This window comes from Trichechus manatus, unplaced genomic scaffold (genome assembly GCF_000243295.1).
Source record: "Trichechus manatus latirostris isolate Lorelei unplaced genomic scaffold, TriManLat1.0 scaffold00085, whole genome shotgun sequence".
Lineage (NCBI taxonomy): Eukaryota > Metazoa > Chordata > Mammalia > Sirenia > Trichechidae > Trichechus > Trichechus manatus.
The window spans coordinates 6,161,334-6,183,253 of record NW_004444021.1 but is presented as its reverse complement, the minus strand read 5'-3'; the positions used below and the strand labels follow the sequence as shown (position 1 = coordinate 6,183,253).

Genomic DNA, 21,920 nt, shown 5'->3' with positions numbered 1-21,920 from the left:
AAAAGAGGCTTTGAGGTGGGTTCTGAAAAAGAAAAGGGGAGACAGTTCTTACCCAAGGCTTCTTGAAAAAAGCCACATGGGCAGATTAGAGAAAAGAGCACCTTAGACTTAGTGCCTAGAATGCCATCTTCTGCATTTAAGAATATTTTCTTGGAAAACTTGTAGCCCTGTATGCATATTTAAAAAAAAAAAATCCCCAAACTTGAGAATTTAAAACTTCCTGTCTGTAACAATTTCTATCCAGGCCCATTTCCAATTATGTAAGCCTTGCCTCTGGTGGTACTGTCCTTATTTTCAGTACTCTCTTCTTCCAGCTCAGATCTCCTACCTCACCCTATCCTTGGAACCTAGGGTTGCTAAGTCCTTGTATCATATGGCATTTTAGAGCCACACCTTTTCCAACTTCTTTACAACCATTCAAAACTTGGATCCTATTCTTTGATAGAGACAACCACTTGCATGTTTAGGGCTCTAAATTTTTGCCTTTAATTAGGTTTTATGAACAACTTGTAACTTCCTCTTGTGTAGCACTCAGTTCTTTTGGCATCTCTGAACTGGGCCAAAGAGTACTTGACTGACCTTGCACTTGTTAACACGAGTCAATTAAATTGCTTCTCCAAAGATGGAACAAAGAGCAGATATAATTAGAATTTCCTTTGGATGTTGGTTATATGGCTTATCATTATTTGAATGTTTCTGTAACTTGCCTAACATTAAATAATTAAAAATAAATTGCCTGACATTTTCACCTTACTAAATGATAACTGCTAATGAATTATAATAATTTATGAATGAAACAGTAACCTAACGGGACTTTGCAGTATTTCACTTGTGAATTCCTCCTGCCTACTTTTTTTTCAAAGTGAGTAAAAATGCTTTTTTTTTGGATTTTGGATAGAGACAAGCAAGTAAAATCAATATAAAGTAAATACATCACAGGTTATATTTTTGGACCTGGAGTCCCTATACTGACAAACTCCTAGACTGGGGAAGATTGATGTCAAGGGCCTTCCTCCAAAGCCGACAGAGAGAGAAAGCCTTCCCCTAGAGCTGGCACCCTGAATTTGGACTTCTCACCTCTTAGACTGTGAGAGAATAAATTTCTCTTCGTTAAAGCCATCCACTTGTGGTATTTCTGTTACAGCAACACTAGATAACTAAGTAACTTTTTAAGAGAGTAGTACAGCTACATCAACTTTCAGAAACAGTGGTATGTGCTTTATTTTTCTCTGCTTGATACAAATTCTAATATGGCAAAATACAGTGAATGCTAGGCAGTAAAGTGTAAGAAAATATATATGGCATTTTATGGCTGATAAATTTGGAAACAATGAGAATATGGAGAATCACACACTGCCACAACACTGTTCACATTATCTAGTGATTATCACAGCTCACTTTCTATAGATAGTATGGACAAAGTATTTTTAAGTGTGAGGTGATCTCACTGTGTACTGACTGGGCTTCTGAAATAATCTAAGGAGTTCAGGTAGTCTTCAGTTTTTGTGTAGACCATGCTGAAACTTATGATTCTATATGAAGTATTTGTTATTCTATAACCGAGTTAGCATCTCTAGCTCTCATTCTATATACTGTGTTGCTGTCTCTCTCTTTGTTGCTATTTTTCCACTCCATATGCAGCTATACACACACATGTATCAGACAATTTGATTAGAAAATATGGAAATGGTGAAATGCTATTTTATATATATATATATACCTATTGCTGTCGAGTTGATTCTGACTCATAGTAAGCCTATAGGACAGAGTAGAACTGCCCCATAGGGTTTCCAAGGAATGACTGCTGGATTCAAACTGCCAGCCTTTCGGTCAGCAGCCAAAATCTTAATCACTGCACCACCAGGTCTCCATATATATATATATGGCACTTTAAATGTGTCACTTCAAAAATTACTGAAAAAATGAAAATGTTACTTGAACACATTCCTACCAACATTATATAAATAAGAGTGTGGGTTTTTTTGTTCTTTTATTCATTTTTTTTCCTTTTATTTTTAATTAAGAGAAATTCTTTTTCTTTAAATTTTTTACCAACAAGAGGTCAAAAGGGATATTTTAAACAATAAACCCTTTATACAAATGACAAGGTGGGAAGTAAAAGAAAATCCCACCATAAATCATAATTAAAATGACATTTTTAAATAATGCACAAACGATAATTTTTTGTTTTCCTCCTAAGTAGATGTCGAGTGTCTGGAAGACAACAAGCTGTCTTCTAAGTTATTATTATTACAGGTAATACTATTTTTAATTCCTAAATTCTTGAGAGCATTATGTCAAAATAAGCCAAATATAATCTCAATAAATCATTATTTTGAAGGTTTGAATGTTACTTTAAAAGTAAAATTAATTTTGTGAAATTAGCTTAAAATCTCTGTTCATTAATAATAACGCTCCAAGGATAATTTCTATTTTTGTCAGGTTCTAGATACTATGGTATTGAAGGTGAATGATGAAAAGTGAGATAACAACTGAGGGAAATGAATATGTTTTATAAACAGAGATTGGAAGATTTATAAAAATTGCTGTCTGGAGTCCAGCAAATTTTCAGTGCATGTATATCTCTGTATAACATTTGCCCACTAATCTAAAATAAAACTCTCAGAAGCTTGTAATTACTTTTATTGCTTCATCAAATAGTATGATATAATTTATTTTTCAGTTATATGACTTATAAGCAATAACTGAAAATATACAACAAAACCATTAAAACATCTTTCAAAGATGTGTATTTCTTCACAAAGAGAAAAAGAAGCTATAATTGCTATTTTACTGTCAAGTCCCTAGAACAAAATTAGAATTAAAACCACTGACTACAAACTATTGCTCCTTTGTGTCAAGTCCCTAAGTCAATTAGAGTTGAAACTATTAAAGTATTCTAAACTAAAACCAGAATCTTGGCTCCTAACCAAAAGTTTGGTGGTTTGGACCCAGCGGCTCTTTGGGAGAAAAACCGAGAGATTTGCTCCAGTAAGTAAAGATTACAGCCAAGAAAACCCTATGGTACAATTCTTTTCTGTCACATGGGACTGTGATGAGTCGAAATATACTCTGTGACACCTAACAACAACAAACCAAACCAAAACATTAGAATTGAAACTCTTAAGAGCAAATTGTTGTTGTTAGGTGCCGTCAAGTCGGTTCCAATTCATAGCGACCCTACACACAACAGAAGGAAACACTGCCTGGTCCTTCGCCATCCTCACAATTGTTGCTATACTTGAGCCCATTGTTGCACCCACTGTGTCAATCCATCTCATTGAGGGTGTTCCTCTTTTTCATTGGCCTTCTACTTTAGCAAGCATGATGTCCTTCTCCAGGAACTGATCCCTCCTGATAACATGTCCAAAGTATGTGAGACATAGTCTCGCCATCCTTGCCTGTATGTACTTCTTCCAAGACAGATTTGTTCGTTCTTTTGGCAGTCTATGGTACATTCAATATTCTTCGCCAACACCACAATTCAAAGGCATCAATTCTTCCTTGTCTTCCTTATTCATTGTCCAGCTTTTGCATGCATATGAGGTGATTGAAAACACCACGGCTTGGGTCAGGCGCACCTTAGTCCTCAAGGTGACATCTTTGCTTTTCAACACTTTAAAGAGGTCTTTTGCAGCCAGTTTGCTCAATGCAATGCATCTTTTGATTTCTTGACTCCTGCTTCCATGGGTGTTGATTGTGGATCCAAGTAAAATGAAATCCTTGACAACCTCAATCTTTTCTCCGTTTATCATGATGTTGCTTATTGGTCCATTTGTGAGGATTTTTGTTTTCTTTCTGTTGAGGTGTAATCCATACTGAAGGCTGTGGTCTTTGATCTTTATCAGTAACTGCTTCAAGTCCGCTTCACTTTCAGCAAGCGAGGTTGTGTCATCTGCATAACGCAGGTTGTTAATGAGCCTTCCTCCAATCCTGATGTCACATTCTTCTTCATATAGTCCAGCTTCTCGAATTATTTGCTCAGCATACAGATTGAATAGGTATGGTGAAAAGTTACAACCCTGATGCACACCTTTCCTTGCTTTAAACCGTGCAGTATCCCCTTGCTCTGTTTGAACGACTGCCTCTTGATCCATGTACAGATTCCTTATGAGCACAATTAAGTGTTCCGGAATTCCGGTTCTCTGCAATGTTGTCCATAATTTGTTATATCCACGCAGTTGAATGCCTTTGCAAATTTAAAAAAAACACAGGTAAACATCTTTCTGGTATTCTCTGCTTTCAGCCAGGATCCATCTGACATCAGCAATGATATACCTGGTTCCACGTCCTCTTCTAAATCCAGCTTGAATTTCTGGTAGTTCCCTGTCGATATACTGCTGCAACCGCTTTTGAATGATCTTCAGCAAAATTTTGCTTGCATGTGATATTAATGATATTGTGCTATAATTTCCGCATTCAGTTGATCACCTTTCTTAGGAATAGGGATAAATATGAATCTCTTCCAGTCAGTTGGCCAGGCAGCTGTCTTCCAAATTTCTTGGCATAGACAAGTGAGCACTTCCAGTGCTGCATCCGTTTGTCGAAACATCTCAATTGGCATTCCATCAATTCCCAGAGCCTTGTTTTTTGCCAATGCCTTCATGGAGCTTGGACCTCTTCCTTCAGTACCATTGGTTCTTGATCATATGCTACCTCCTGAAATGGTTGAATGTCAACTAGTTCTTTTTGGTATAGTGACTCTGTGTATTCCTTCCATCTTCTTTTGATGCTTCCTGCATCATTTAATATTGTCCCCGTAGAATCTTTCAGTATTTCAACTTGCGGCTTGAATTTTTTCTTCAGTTCTTTTTTTTCTTCAGTTCTTTCAGCGTGAGAAATGCTGAGCATGTTCTTCCCCTTTAGTTTTCTATCCAGCTCTTTGCACATGTCATCATAATACTTTGCATTGTCTTCTCAAGCTGCCCTTTGAAATCTTCTGTTCAGCTCTTTTACTTCGTCATTTTTTCCTTTTGCTGTAGCTATTTGACATTCAAGAGCAAGTTTCAGAGTCTCTTCTGACATCCATTTAGGTCTTTTCTTTCTCTCCTGTCTTTTTAAGGACCTCTTGCTTTCTCCATGTATGACGTCCTTGATGTCATTCCACAGCTCGTCTGGTCTTTGGTCATTAGTGTTCAACTCGTCAAATCTCTTCTTGAGATAGTCTCTAAATTCAGGTGCGATATTCAAGGTCGTACTTTGGCTCTTGTGGACTTGTTCTAATTTTCTTAAATTTCAACTTGAACTTGCAAATGAGTAATTGATGGTGTGATCCGCAGTCATCCCCTGACCTTGTTCTGACTGATGATATTGAACTTTTCCATCATCTCTTTCCACAGATGTAGTCGATTTGATTCCTATGCACTCCATCTGACGAGGTCCATGTGTATAGTCGCTATTTATGCTGGTGAAAAAAGGTATTTGCAATGAAGAAGTCATTGGTCTTACGAAATTCTATCATGTTATCTCTGGCATCGTTTCTATCACCAAGGCCATATTTTCCAAATACTGATCCTTCTTCTTTGTTTCCAACTTTTGCATTCCAATCACCAGTAATTATCAGTGCATCCTGATTGCATGTGTGACCAATTTCAGACTGCAGAAGTTGGCAAAACTCTTCAATTTCTTCATCTTTGGCCTTAGTGGTTGGTGCATAAATTTGAATAATATTCATATTGACTGGTCTTCCTTGAAGGCATATGGATATTATCCTATCACTGACAGCACTGTACTTCAAGATAGATCTTGAAATGTTCTTTTTAAGGATGAATGGAATGCCATTCCTCTTCAATTTGTTGTTCCTAGGATAGTAGACCATATGATTGTCCAATTCAAAATAACCAATACCAGTCCATTTCAGCTCACTGATGCCTAAGATGTCGATCTCATGAATGCCTAGGATGTCAATCTCCATTTCATTTTTGACAATTTCCAATTTCCCTAAATTATACTTTGTACATTCCAGGTGCCGATTATTAATGGATGTTTGCAGCTGTTTCTTATCGTTTTGAGTCATGCCACATCAGCAAATGAAGATCCTGAAAGCTTGACTCCATCCACGTCATTAAGGTCAACTCTACTTTAGGGAGGCAGCTCTTCCCTAGTCATATTTTCAGTGCCTTCCAATCTGAGGGGCTCATCTTCCGGCACTATATCAGACAATGTTCTGCTGCTATTCATAAGGTTTTCACTGGCTAATTCTTTTCAGAAGCAGACCACCAGGCCCTTCTTCCTAGTCTGTCTTAGTCTGGAAGCTCAGCTGACACCTGTCCAGCATGGGTGACCCTGCTGGTATTTGAATACTTGTGCCATAGCTTCCAGCATCACAGCAACACACAAGCCCCCACAGTACGGCAAACTGACAAAAGACTTTGTTTAGCACTAAATGCACCTCAGTGCTCCCTGGCGTAGTGGTTTCATCCTCTCTCCTTCCTTCTCCTTCTGTTTGCACTTCTGTATGCAGAGCTGTCTTCCTGATTAAAATCTGAGCACCTCACGGCCACAACTTGCCAGGCATACAGATGGCACTTCATAATTATGTGTCTAATGAACAAATTCACCACTTATGGGCTCAAACACAGCAACGATTGTGAGGATAGTGCAGGATAGCGCAGGGCAGTGTTTCATTCTCTTGTACTATGAGTGGGAAGCTACTAGACGGCACCTAACAACAACAAAAACCAAAAGAAAAACAGAAACAAAAGCAAATGATTAATGAACAGTATCTACTTTCTGCTAACTTTGACTTTGAATTCTGATTTCAAAATGATGTAATGATCTCTTCCACATCTAATCCCTCTTTAAATAACTCTCCTTTCAGAAGCAGTTCTAAATATAATCAAACTCAGCTTTAGAGACATTAAGCCAATCACCCATTACCATGGGTGGTATAAAAAATAGAAGTCTCTGATAATCCTCCCCTTCTTTAAGATTGATTTACTTAATACGAAAGAGTCCTACATCTTGCTTTTATTTTTTCTGTAGTATTAATTCAGGTAAGATATTTGGATCTGAACAAATCTAAATATTTGTCCTAAATTTATTTCTGAAATGTGTTTAAATCTAACCATAATATAAAATAGAAAGAATAGAATCTGAAGCATTGAAATGATACAAGAAGTATTAATCTACACTTTGTTGTTGTTGTTCTTGTTATGTGCTGTGGAGTCAGTTCTGACTCATAGCGGCACTGTGTACAATAGAACAAAACACTGCCCACTCCTGCACCATCTTCACAATCTTTGTTATACTTGAGCCCATTATTGCAGCCACTGTGTTAATCCGTCTTGTTGAGGGTCTTTCCTCTTTTTCACTGACACTCTGCTTTACCAAGCATGATGTGCTTCTCCAGGGACTGATCCGTCCTGATAACATGTCCAAAGTATGTCAGATGTAGTCTTGCCATTCTTGCTTCTAAGGAACATTCTGGATGTCCTTCTTCTAAGGCATTTTCATTTGTTCTTTTGGCCGTCCATGGTATATTCAATATTCTTCGCCAACACTGATATTCAAAGGTATGAATTGTTCTTCAGTTTTCCTTATTCATCATTCAGTTTTCACATGCATACGAGGTGATTGAAAACACCGTGGCTTAGTCTTGAAGGTGACATCTTTGCTTTTCAACGCTTTAAAGAGTTCTTTTGCAGCCAATTTGCCCCAAGCAGTGCATCATTTGATTTCTTGACTGCTGCTTCCATGGGTGTTGATTGAGGATCCAAGTAAAATGAAATCCTTGACAACTTCAATCTTTTCTCCATTTAACATGATGTTGCTTATTGGTCCAGTTGTGAGGATTTTTATTTTCTTTATGTTGAGATGTAATCCATACTGAAGGCTGCAGTCTTTGATCTTCATCAGTAAGTACTTCAAGTCCTCTTCACTTACAGCAAGCAAGGTTATGTCATCTGCACAACGCAGCAGGTTGTTAATGAGTCTTCCTCCAATCCTGATGCCCCATTCTTATTCATATAGTCCAGCTTGTTGGACTATTTGCTCAGCATACAGATTGGTGAAAGGATACAACCCTGACATACACCATTCCTGTCTTTAAAACCACAAAGTATCACCTTATTCTGTTCAAATGACTGCCTTTTGATCTATGTACACGTTCCTCACGAACACAATTAAGTATTCTGGAATTCCCATTCTTCTCAATTGTATCCACAATTTGTTGTGATCCACACAGTCGAATGCCTTTGCATAGTCAATAAAACACAGGTAAACATCTTTCTGGTATTCTCTGCTTTCAGCTAGGATCCATCTGACATCAGCAATGATATCCCTGGCTCCACTTCCTCTTCTGAATCCAGCTTGAATTTCTGGCAGTTCCCTGTCAATACTACTGCTGTAGCCACTTTTGAATGATCTTCAGCAATCTACACTAGAGACCAATAAATTGAGCTAAGGAGTAAACCAACTGGCAGATTATGGACATCCTTTCTGTGTGCTATTTTCATTCCAATGATATAATATTGTCATTCATAAAATCACTGTAATATTCAAGAACCAGCAAGAAAGCATTAGAGGATACCTTGAACTCATAAACTCATATAAGAATTGATGAGTCCATACATTTAAGATGGTATTTTTGAAGGAGAGAAGAGAACACTCAGTCCAGTATTTTTGCTACCAACAGTAAAGAAAACAAAGAAACTTTCAAATTTCCTGCTAGCTGAAGGGATTTATTTTTATTATTCATTTATTTAAAACCTCATAATTATAGGTTTATGACAGACTCACTAGCTTGATTTATTCACTTACCAACTTATATTACTTACTGGCCCCATTGCCATCAAATAGGGAAGACCGAAAAAGAATTTAAGTAAGACTGAAGAAGAATTGATGTCTTTGAATTATGGTGTGGGCGAAAATATTGAGTATACGCTAGACTGCCAGAAGAACAAACAAATCTGTCTTGGAGGAAGTATAGCCAGGATGCTCCTTAGAAGTGAGGATGGCGAGACTTCATCTTACGTACTTTGGACATGTTATTTGGAGGGACCAGTCCCTGGAGAAGGACATCATGCTTGGTAGAGGGTCAATGAAAAAGATTTGATTGATTGATACAGTGGCTGCAACAATGGGCTCAAACATAGCAACGATTGTGAGGATGGTGAAGAACTGGGCTGTGTTTTGTTCACTTGTGCATATGGTCACTGTGAGTCAAAACTGACCCAAAGGCACCTAACAGCAACAACATTACTTACTGGTGGCCATTGAGTTGATTCTGACTCATGGCAACCCTATCTGTGTCAGAGAACTGTGCTCTGTAGGATTTTCGATAGTTGATTTTTCGGAAGTAGATTGCCATGCCTTTCTTTCAAGCCACCTCTGCGTGGACATGAACTTCCAACGTTTTGGTTAGCAGCCTAGTACATTAACCATTTGCACCACCCAGGGATTCCTTATATTACTTACTTGTTTTTAATTATCTATTAAGCACTTGAATACATACCATCCAAAACGAAAGCTAGGATCTGGTAAATAACTTGCTTTTTACCACTAACTTATCCCTTTTCTTTTTCTCCTCTTTGGTAATTATCATCCTGAATTCTCTATTCACCATTTTCTTTTCATACACTGTTACATCTACAGATATACCTAAAATGTATATACTTTTAGGTTTTTTTTTAGTTTGTTTAATTTTGCTCTAAGGGTATCATGCTGTATATAATTTTGGAGGACATATTTTTTCACCTAATAATTTTACTGTATTGCTAAGATAAATCCATAATGTTTTTCATTGCTTTACTTCATTCATTTTTGACAGCCGGAAACGATTAAAAATCGTGTGAAGGTATAATTGCAATGATTTAAGGTGTTTATGAAGAAATAAAATCTTTAGATACTTTTGTGAACCACATTAGGTTTAGCTCATGACTAGAGCCTACTGCTGACACAACCACCCTGCCGATATACATCTTCAATAAAGTGTACTCTAAATGATCAAACTTGCTTCAATTGAAAATCTGAAAAAATTCTTGTATTTACATTAAGGGAATTTTGAGTGCTATTCTATGCTTGTCTTTATTCAGAGATACAAACACCTAAAATTTCACTATAAAGATAGTATCATATCAACATTGGTGACTTCTAAATCATTTGTTAATTCCAGATTTAACAAGTCTCTTTCAGTGTATTCCCTCAGGATATTTTCTTTTTCCTCATTGATTAAAACAGTTTCTGCTAACACTGGTGAGAAAAATAGTAAAATGTCATCAGGAACTTCTTGGTACAATCATTTACAAGCAACTCAGAGCTTGCTTTTCACGTTTCTTCTTGTCTGTAGCTTAACAGTGAACATTATTCTCTGTAAGCGAATGGAGTTATGTACCTGTTTGAATCTTATTTTGCAAAAGTGTCCTAACAGTATTTCTAAAGTTTGTTAAAAATAAAGGGCAGAACAAAACAAACAAACAAAAAAAAAACCTAACATGTTTCTGATAATTTCAAGATTGTAAAATGTGATTAAGAACTACCAACCAAGGAGTCTGATGCCCTTGTTCTTTAGTCATTTGTCTAAATAATATTTATAAGGTAATCATTAGGATCCTGAGTTCAGGACATAGAGATAGAGATACTTTGGGTCAGATTTTGGCACTGCTGCTAACTAGCTCTATGGCCCTTGGCATATTATTGAACGTCTGTATAAGTAAGTTTTCTGACCTGATAATGAGGAAAATAATTACAGCTATCATACAGGGTCATTGTGAGATCTAAAGAAGATAATGCTTACAAAATGTTTAGCCAAGTAACAGATGCAACTGAACTCCATACTTGTTAAATATTGTCAACAGCTTCACACTGGTCTTTGGCTTGGAACGCTAACTCCTGCTTCTGACAGAGAGCTGTTTCCACCACCTCATCATACATGGTTATAATGTTTTGTCACTCTGAGTAAACACAGAAAAACAGGGTCAATAGAGCTTCTTACTTAAGCAAATGCCAATCTGAAATTCTGTTGACATCACAATAAGAGCTTATGGCCCTCTGAACATAATTTATCAATTATTAAATATATTTAAACAAAGACTAGAAGATTAACATGAAAATGAATATTTCTACAGAGTTTTCTCTTAGAAACTTTTCAGAGTGGCTTTGTAAAATATTTAAAACTTTAAATAATCTCACATTGAGTCTAAGGATCTGCTTTTGGCGTGACATCCACTCTTCAGTTTCCCACACTCAGTTTCCCAAATCAGAAATATAGGATGTTTACACACGCAAGGAGTGTGCTTCTTAGATCAATCAGGTATACGAGATCAAATGGGCAACATCTGCCCAGAAACGAAAACGAGAAGGTGGGAGGGGAGAGGAAAACCGGACGAATGGACTTGATGAACCTGAGGTGCAAAGGAAAAGGGGGAGAGTACTGACACAATGCAATGTTGCAGACAATGCCATGAAACAATTTGCATATAATTTTTTCAATGAGAAACTAGTTTGCTCTGTAAACTTTCACCTAAATGACAATTTAAAAAAAAAAAAAGTATTCGGTGTTTTCGATATTCAGATTCTAACACACCTTGAAATGTTTTACAGATCTATTGGCCTGCTTCAAAGGAACGGGTGGAATTATGCAAATTAGCAGGGAAAGATACCAATGTAAGTATGAGACTTTAAAAAAATCTTTATTAAACTGATACTGACATAGTAGTGAATATCTTATATTGTCTTTTATATACTGAATGGAATTAGTGTATTTTTTAGAGATTGCATTAACATAGTCTCTGTACAGATTATATGGTTTAAAATATTTCCTCCTTGCCAAAAGGAGTGGTATTATTTACAAAAATTCAGAAACTTAGAAATAAAACACTTTCTAATGTGTTAATTCTGAATATTATTAGTTTATTTATTTAAAAAAATCCCTAGAAATAAACCATCAAAAATCATTGAATTGAGGATTGTGTATTTTTAAATCATGTGTGTTTATTTGTATATGTATGCAAAATCATTGGTTATTTTAGCATTACAAATACACAACTGATATTTAATTTAGTTTGGTTTAAAATTAAACTTATGACATCTGGAAGACTTCTTTCATAAAGTGAGATCATAGGGATAACTAGAAGGATTGGTTCAGAATGAATGTCAAAGCATCCTGGGATAAGAACTAGAAATAATTTACAATTTACTGATGTGTAACTATATGAAATAACCTATAGAGAATAAATAGTGATGTCCTCATAGAAACTTCTCGTTGAAGCTACCTTAAGGACCAGAGAAAATGAGAAAACTGTTCAATGGGTATAATTAATCATCTTTGAAGTGGTCCTGTCTATTGTCTCCTGTGGCTCTGTGTTGTCTCCTGACTCCTTGGTCACATGGGGGTGATGGGTACGTTTGTTCTTTTTTGGCAAAATAAATCACTTCCTGAATATAAGTCAAGATGAAAAGAGGTTCTAACCTTGACCAGAAACATGGTCATCTTGAGACTTCTTTGTAACAGCTTCTAATGTTGCCCCTGACCACAATAACACAAGTGTATTCAGTGGAAAAATGCCTTCATAATGAATAATAACAGATAGTGTGCTTTATATGAAAGCATAATTATATAAAATCCCCACTCTATCAATGTGATAGAAGTAAAATAACATAAAACATGACACCCAGTAAATTGAGGGGAAGCTCCGAAGACTGAGAATCCAAGATAATAGGTTTGCTCATTTGTTTGTTCATTCATTTAACAAATGTTTACTGAGCGTCTTAATGCATGTATAACTATGCATATAAAACTGATATGGTATCACATCCTCATGGGGCTTTTGATATAATGAGAGATACAGATATTACTCAAATGATGATGTAGAGTACTTACAGTACTGCAAAACAAAACGCTACAAAACAAAGAAACCTGTGTTTATGCCTAATTTTGTATTCAGTTAGTATTAAATGCAATCTTTTCAGGAACATTTATGTTAGGAGAAATACATCAGGAGTGTTAGCATCATATGCAATGGGAAATAGTTTTTACGTTTATTTCACTAGAAATGAAAGGAATTGAAATATTCTAGAATATACTCTCCATCCTCCCTTGCCTCTAATCTCCTCACCCTGCTCAATATCCCAACTCTGAGTAGATTCCCAGATCTGCAAAGAGATCAATACTTTATTGAACTCATGGGAAAAAAATTGTATGCTTTGGTGTTGGGGTGGGGGTCTTAAAAATCCTTTTGTTTAATTAACAGTAGAAACATGATATAGCCAGTATAAACAATTTTATATTTTCTGTTTCACCAGTACGAGCTTATGATAAGGAGGAAACTGGCAAGTAGGAAAAGGATGTTATCAATCTACACCAATGAACTAAAGTCAGTTTTCCCATGGAGTAGATGAGGGATAAACCCTCAAGGTCAAACCAGAGAAGGTTTGAGCTGTGACAGTGTCTTATTTCAGTATGTTCACTAATTCCAGTTATGTAGTAACTCAATGACGCATATTATTAAGTTAAAGAAAGGGTAATAAAGTTTTCTGGAGGTGTTATCCCAGAGAGTGTAGGACTCTGTTTTTGGAATTCCAATTCAATTCTCTTTGTGACCTAACGATCTCCTCTAACCTTTAAGCATATCTGCTGCTAACCAGATAGTAGAGATTCATGTACTTTTCTTTTTTTTCACTAAAGTCTATAAAGTTTGATGTTAAATCATATAAAGATAATACAAGTCTTTGTCCATTTCTTCTTTTTAATTTGTCCCTTTAAAATAATATTATGTTTTACAGTTAACAACAATAGCTAACACTTTTATAGCACTTACCATCATGCAGGCACTGCTTTCAGTGCTTTGCATTTATAATCGCATTTAATCCTCATAACAGCACTAAGAGCTAGGTCCTATTATTAGTCCCCATTTTACAGATGAGTAAACTGAGGCCAGAAAAATTAAATGACTTGCCCAATATCATATAGGTAGTAACTAGTGTAACCAGGAATTGAATCCAAAAGTTTTGTCCTAAAGTCTACGATTTTATGCAATACTATAAAATCCGCATGTTGTTGTTGTTAGTTGATTTCAATTCATGGTGACCCCGTGTGGGCAGAGTAGATTTCTCCATAGGGTTTATAAAACATAAAAAATAAAATCTGCACAGAAGGTCTAAAAGCTGTATCCCCTCAAGTCACTGCTCTCTCCAATATTACCAGCATGTAGATCCTCACCATTACATAGATTTTGGTAAGCAGAAAACTGAGACAAGACTGTAGTTTTATTGACATCATTTATTACCTTTGACATTACCCTCTCTACTCCCTCCTCCCTGGTAATTTTTACCTACTTCCCAAGAGTGTGTTTAGGATTAACAAGTGATAGAAAAAACTGTCCCTTTACACAAAGGTACTATATAACTGCAAAGTAGTGAATTATTTACTGTAATGAAAGTTAGCTAATTTGGGTGGAGAAGGGTGGAAGATGAGGAAACAAAAGGGAACTATTCCACTTTCTTGTGCACAATTCCTAGTCCAATCCACACTCCAGGCCATACAAGCAAAGGAAAAGAAAGAAAAGAGGAGAGGAGCCGGGAAGATATTTGGTAATAGTTTGCTTTCGTTTAGAAGAAGCTTATTCAAAACAAAGTCACCAAAGAAAAGTCTTTAGTCTTGACTCTGAACTTTGGGATAAACAGCTCAGTTCAGGCAGCGTGGGCTGTTCGTCAGCTTAGCCATGGAGGCACATAACCCTACCTTGGTGTCAGTTCCCTCAGATGTCAACTGGGACGTTACATAGAATTAAAGGATTTTTCAGCTCTAAAGTTCTATGATTCTACAGGTTTGATTTTTATTGTTTATTTTTAAAGTAATTATGAAAGCAAAACAAAGTATTCAGTATAAAAAGTTTGCAAATTGTGTGAAAGTAAAAAGGATAAACAAATCATCTGAAAATACCCACTCTGCCATGAACACTACCCAGAGATAATTGGTGACATTTTGATGTTTATTCTTCTATCTTATCTATTTACTATTTTTCAGAATGAAATCATTGTATATATAGTCCCTTAAAACATTTTTCACTTAGCAGATTGCCATGAGCATTTTCCCATGTCATTAAATTCTTTTTTATAACACTACTTTTAATAGCTGCACTGCATTCCTTTATACATTATTTCATCAATCCCCTATTGTTAGAAACTTGGTTCGTGTCCAGTTTTCACTATGGTAAATGATGCTGCCCATGAAAAACCTTATATGTAGATATTTTGAACATCTTTGATTACTGAGTAGAGTTACTGGTCAAAGGATATAAAATATTATATGCATATTGCCAAGTTGCCCTCCAGAAAGTGTATATACCTCTTAAGCTCTCACCAACAAATGCAATCTCATGAAAGGATATATTTCCCCATACTGCCAATATTGGACACAATATAAAGTTGTACATTTAACACTAATGCATAATGATAAATAAATATATTTAATCTTTGCCAACAAAAAAAAAATATTTTTGTTGTTTTAGCTTGAAATTCTTTCGTTATTACAAATACTAAATATTTTACATATTTTTAAATTAGGATTTCTTTTTTTGAATATTCCTACAAGCTGTTCACTTTTTATTGTAGCTTTTGCACTTCCTTACAGACTAGTTTCAGATATATAAGACTTATCTATGCATAATATATATACTATATAAAGTATATTACTTTGTGATTCACAAATGTAAAAAATATTCTTTATAGTTTATTCTATTTGATAGTCAGGCTTTAAAATATTTAAATAGGCATATTTCTTTCTTTAAAATACTTAACTTCACTTTTCTTCCACAGCTGATTTTTGCTCTGTAGAAATCTCCACTATTAGAGCTTACATTTTTAGAGAGAAATATGGCATTTGGATTTTCATGTAAAATTTTATTTTTGAACTGTCGACAACTCATTAAAATATTTAAAACACTATAAAACCTAAACAGATATCTCTACAGACTGGATTCTATATGAGGACTGCTAGACGTAAACCTAACATTTAGCACAGTGATGGGTACGTGGTGAATGTTAAAAAATGTTTGATGATCACAACATTCTGCAAAACATACTAAAACTAAAAACAGACGAGGTGCTTAAATCAGGAGTTTTTCCATATTTAACCTTAATAAATTAAACTTTACAGTTATAAATCAGTATTACATTTAAAGCTGTATAGATTTAATTGGACTATCTGTAAGTTTAGAGTATTACAAGTGCTTCTGATTCGCTAAAAAAATTTTCCACTATCTAGGGAGAAACTAAACTCCTAAATGCTAATAAATAGACTAATGTATATTTGTTTTTTCTCCAAGTATTAATACAACTTGTATTTGTTTTATTCTAGTAATTATTTACACATTTGTGTATGTATATATTAGGTAAAATTTTGAATTTCTGTCAGTGATAGGAGAACATCCATACTACTAGGACAACCAGTTAATACGACTATTATTCAAATTTACATACCAACTACTAAGGCCAAAGATGAAGACACTGAAGATTTTTACTGACTTTGCAGTCTGAAATTGATCATACATGCAGTTAAGATGCATTGATAATTACTAGCAATTGGAATGCAAAGGTTGGAAACAAAGAAGAAGGATTGGTAGTTGGAAAATATGGCCTTGATGATAAAAACGATGCTGGAGATCACATGATACAATTTTGCAAGAACAGCTTCTTCATTGCAAATACTTTTTCTCAACAACATAAACGGCGACTATACACATGAACCTCGTCAGATGGAGTGCATAGGAATCAAATCAACTACATCTGTGGAAAGAGACAATGGAAAAGCTCAACATTATCACTCAGAGCAAGGCTACAGGCAGACTGCACAACAGACCATCAATTGCTCATGTGCAAGTTCAAGCTGAAAATGGAGAAAATTAGAACAAGTCCATGAGAACCAAAGTACGACCTTGAGTATATCCCACCTGAATTTAGAGACCATCTCAAGAATAGATTTGATACATTGAACACTAATGATCAAAGACCAGATGAGCTGTGGAATGACATCAAGGACATTATACATGAAGAAAGCAAGAGGTCATTAAACAGACAGGGAAGAAAGAGAAGACCAAAATGAATGTCAGAAGAGACTCAAACTTGCTCTTGAACGTCAAGTAGCTAAAGCGAGCAGAAGAAATGATGAAGTAAAAGAGCTGAAAAGAAGATTTCAAAGGGCAGTTCGAGAAGACAAAATAAAGTATAATGACAAGTGCAAAGACCTGGAGTTAGAAAACCAAAAGAGAAGAACACGCTCGGCTTTTATCAAACTGAAAGAACTAAAAAAATTCAAGCCTCTAGTTGCAATATTGAAGGATTCTGTGGGCAAAATACTAAACAATGCAGGAAGCATCAAAAGAAGATGAAAGGAATACACAGAGTCATTATACCAAAAAGAATTGGTCGATGTTCAACTATTTCAGGAGGTAGCGTATGATCAAGAACCGATGGTATTGAAGGAAGAAGTCAAAGCTGCACTGAACGCATTGGCGAAAAACAAGCCTCCAGGAATTGACAGAATACCAACTGAGACGTTTCAACAAACAGATGCAGAGTTGGAAGTGCTCACTCATCTATGCTAAGAAATTTGGAAGACAGCTACCTGGCCAACCGACTGGAAGAGATCCATATTTATGCCTATTCCAAAGAAAGGTGATCCAACAGAATGCAGAAATTATCAAACATATCATTAATATCACACGCAAGTAAAATTTTGCTGGAGATAATGCAAAAACAGTTGCAGCAGTACATCAACAGGGAACTGCCAGAAATTCAAGCTGGATTCAGAAGACATGGAAAGACAAATATCATTGCTGATGTCAGATGGATCCTGACTGAAAGCAGAGAATACCAGAAAAATGTTTACGTGTGTTTTACTGACTATGCAAAGGCATTCGACTGTGTGGATCATAACAAATTATGGATAACATTACGAAGAATGGGAATTCTAGAACACTTAATTGTGCACGTGAGGAATCTGTACATGGATCAAGAGGCAATCATTCGAGCAGAACAAGGGGATACCCTGTTTAAAATAAGGAAAGGTGTGTGTCAGGATTGTATCCTTTCACCATACTTACTCAATCTGTATGCTGAGCAAATAATCTGAGAAACTGGACTACATTAAGAAGAACGGGGCATCGGGATTGGAAGAAGACTAACAACCTGCGATATGCAAATGGCACAGCCTTGCTTGCTGAAAGTGAAGAGAATTTGAAGCACTTATTGATGAAGATCAAAGACTATAGTCTTTGGTATGGATTACACCTCAACATAAAGAAAACAAATCCTCACAACTGAACCAATAAGCAATATCATGATAAACAGAGACAATATTTAAGGTGTCAAGGGTTTCATTTTACTTGCATCTGCAGTCAACGCCCATGGAAGCAGCAGTCAAGAAATTGAATGATGCATTTCATTGGGTAAACCTGCTATCAGAGACCTATTTAAATTGTTAAAAAGCAAAAATGTCGCTTTAAGGAAACTAAGGTGCACCTGACCCAAGCCATTGTGTTCTCAATCACTTCATATGCACATGAAAGCTGGACAATGAATAAGGAAGACTGAAGAATTGACACCTTTGAATTATGGTGCTCTTGAAGAAATCAAATATACCATGGAATGCCTGAAGAAGGATTAAATCTGACTTGGAAGAAGTATAGCCTAAATGCTCTTTAGAAGCAAGGATTGCGAGACCTCATCTCAGATGCTTTGGACTTGTTATCAGGAGTGACCAGTCCTTGGAGAAGGATATTATGCTTGGTAAAGTAGAGGGTCAGTGAAAAAGAGGAAGATCCTCAATGAAATGGATTGACACAGTGGCTGCAACAATGGGCTCAAGCAAAACAACGATTGTGAGGATGGCGCAGAACCGGGCAGTGTTGTACATAGGGTGGCTATGAGTCAGAACAAACTTGAGGGCACCTAACAACAACAACAACAGTATTACTTGAAGGAGTCCTGGTGGCGCAGTGGTTTAGTGCTTGGCTGTTAACCGAAAGGTTGGCGGTTCGAACCCACAAACCTGCTTCGTGTGAGAAAGTTGTGGCAGTCGGCTTCTGTAAAGATTTCAACCTTGGAAGCCCTATGGGGACAGATCTACTCTGTCCTATAGGGTCTGTATGAGTCAGAATCGACTTGACCCAATGGATAATATTACTTGAGATAACTGAAAAATTGATACTTCATTTTAGATCTCTCTCATCCCCTCACTCTTGCAAAGGGCAGTAGGGGAGTGTGTAGGTAGGAAAATAAAAGAAGGCAGGAGAAGGTAATCCAAAGTCAAACATATTACTCACTGGACTGTTTGTTCACATGCAGCAACCCTTGCCATTCTGGGCAAGAGCTAATAAATTAGCTAGCTTTCAGGGAAAGTTAAAAAAGCTGCTTCTCAAAGTTATCTTTCCTCACGCCTCACAGAATCACACTGCCATTAATTCTCTAAGTGAATTAAATCAAGTTAATTATTGTTCATGCCATTTAAGCAAAACTGTGAACCTTTGTGTAAAAAAAGAAAAAGAACACAGAGTCTTTGAGACCTTAAAAGTGAAGTTATGAGTTGAAGGAAAGTCACTGTAAAGTTATTGCACCTTGGATTGTTTGGTTGAAATGTAGGCCTCAGGCAAAATTTAAAGTCAGAGACCTTATCTTTTATGATCTCTGTTCACAAGTTTCTTTCCCTCAGGGAACCTGTGCCTTTCCCTTGCCTCTAAACTGCTTTGAGAATCACAGTATTTCATCTTCTGTACAGAAAACGTTGACTTTTTTGACTTTTTTATAAGTCAAACCACAAAACCATTGCCGCGAAGCTGTGCCAGATAATTCAGGACTCATTCATACACGTAAACCCAATCTGAGAGAAGGGGGAAATTTTGTAAATAAATCTAGCTAGCGTCTCACCAAATAAGGGACTTGGCATAATAGATTACCTTCCAGGTATAGCTGCATTTTAATAAAGTACACTTAGAAAATGTAAAGGATGTGGAAAGTTTTAGGTGTTATTCAGAGCATTTTCTTTATAATCACTAACATCATAACTCCTGTGTGTCTTATTTGCTGTTTATTTGCCTTTTTAAACAATGTTGTGTCTTTCATAGTCCCTAGTCTTTCTCACTTTATCATATATAAAATGGAAAGGGAGTTGTTTTATTCCTTTATATAAGTGTTTGCTTCAGAATCTTATAGAAATTACCCCAAATGACTATTTAGTAAAGCTGAGCTTTTGAAAAAATGATGAAATAAATGGCAGTGAGTCAATTCCACCTCATTCTAACCACATCTTTCTACTTTGCCCTCCCTGAGCACTGTTCCTTGTGTAGCTCTCATCCTTACGTGAATCTTCTTTGGAGGAGCGACCAAGAAATAAAAACTCCTCTGTTGAGATATTGTCAGCAAAATATTGGTTGGAGAATATTAAAACTACTCACTCTAGAAATGAGGCCATCATTAGATTTTCTGGTGATCACAAATATTTTTGCACATTATACCTTGGCTTTTCTCAATTACTGTCTTTCCATTGTTTGTTCAAAACTATGAGTATGGCATATTTACTCTCTGAATTAGATTTTCATTCGAGATTGACTAGCATGACTTTAAAGAACATAAAGCTAGTCCCCTGTAAAATTGGCATGACAAAGGCATCTCACCTACTCTAACTTCACTAGGGGGAAGGAGAATTAAGATCAACAGCCCAAGGCTGATTCCTATGAGGCAGAGGTCAGACATACCTGCTCTCACCAGCCCTTTTTACCAGTTCTGACACCATCTGTCCCTCCCAGAGTGCACTCTACTTCTCTGCTGAGTTCAATAATTCCTTGCGATGGCCACACAGAACTCACAGACAATACTGATGATCATGGGGTATATTAGGGAAGTAACAGGAATTCAGTTCAGGTTCAGAAATGCTCAGGATACAGTTCTTAGAGCAGAACAGCCTTTTCTCAACCATGTCCGCAGGCACACCTCTCTCTGGCCCCTCAGCCTCTGCCCTGCTCTCTTAGCTCTTTTAGCTCTGCAGAGCTACTCTGCCAGCAAGCCTCCTGCCCAAAGGTGCTCAGCTTTCTTGCTCCGTGGGCTCCCAGCCCACCACACTATCTTGTGATGGTCTCCTGCCTCGGCTGCTGCTGATTCTCTGCCGTTGCTTCTTGCTATCTTCAGTGTTACAGCTCTTTCTCTTGGTCTCCTGGTTCCAGGAGCTTCTTAGTGCAGGGATCCCAAGTCCAAAGGATGTGCTTTGCTCCTGGCTCTTCTTGCTTGGTGGTGGTGAGATCCTGTCCTCCTGCCTCTGGGATGGCTCATTTTTAGCCTAGCAGGATGGCAAAACTGACCAATTCTTTCGTTAGGGTTCCATATACCTTATTTGCGTAGTCCTACTCAGTCGTTGTGTGTGAGTCACAAAGACTATGGCTAGAAGGACCATATTAAGCAATTCATTGCACTGCATCACCTGTGGTACCTTTATACAATTTAGGGGGGAAAAATTCCCCTAATTATGACATCTTAGTGGAAAGATGGAAAAATGAAATATGATTTTGTTAAACAAGACTATCTGCAGAAAATTGTCTTAATGACTATACAGACATACCTTGTTTAATTGCATTTTGCTTTATTGCACTTCACAGATATTGTATTTTTTACAAATCGAAGGTTCATGGCAACCCTGCGTCAAGCAAGTCATCGTCGCCATTTTTCCAACAGCATGTGCTCATTTTGTGTCTCTGTGTCACACTTTGGTAATTCTTGCACTGTTTCAAACTGTTTCATTGTTATTATATCTGACATGGTGATCTGTGACCAGTGATCTTCGACGTTACTATCGTAATTGTTTTGGGGCACCACGAACCACACCCATGTAAGACAGTGGACTTAATCGATAAATGCTGTGTTGTTCTGACTGCTCCACTGACCAGCCATTCCCCGTCTCTCTCCCTACCCTCAGGCCTCCCTATTCCCTGATA

At 36.7% G+C, this 21,920-nt stretch overlaps 1 protein-coding gene across 1 annotated transcript in view; it reads left to right on the top strand.

Moving 5' to 3' along the window:
* The window catches only part of SEMA3D (semaphorin 3D), a 162,066-nt gene that overhangs the window by 44,147 nt on the left and 95,999 nt on the right, over positions 1-21,920 (top strand). Inside the window, exon 3 of the mRNA XM_004381477.2 lies at positions 11,542-11,604. Within this exon, the coding sequence (XP_004381534.1) occupies positions 11,542-11,604 (63 nt within the window). The remainder of the gene's footprint in view (positions 1-11,541; positions 11,605-21,920) is intronic.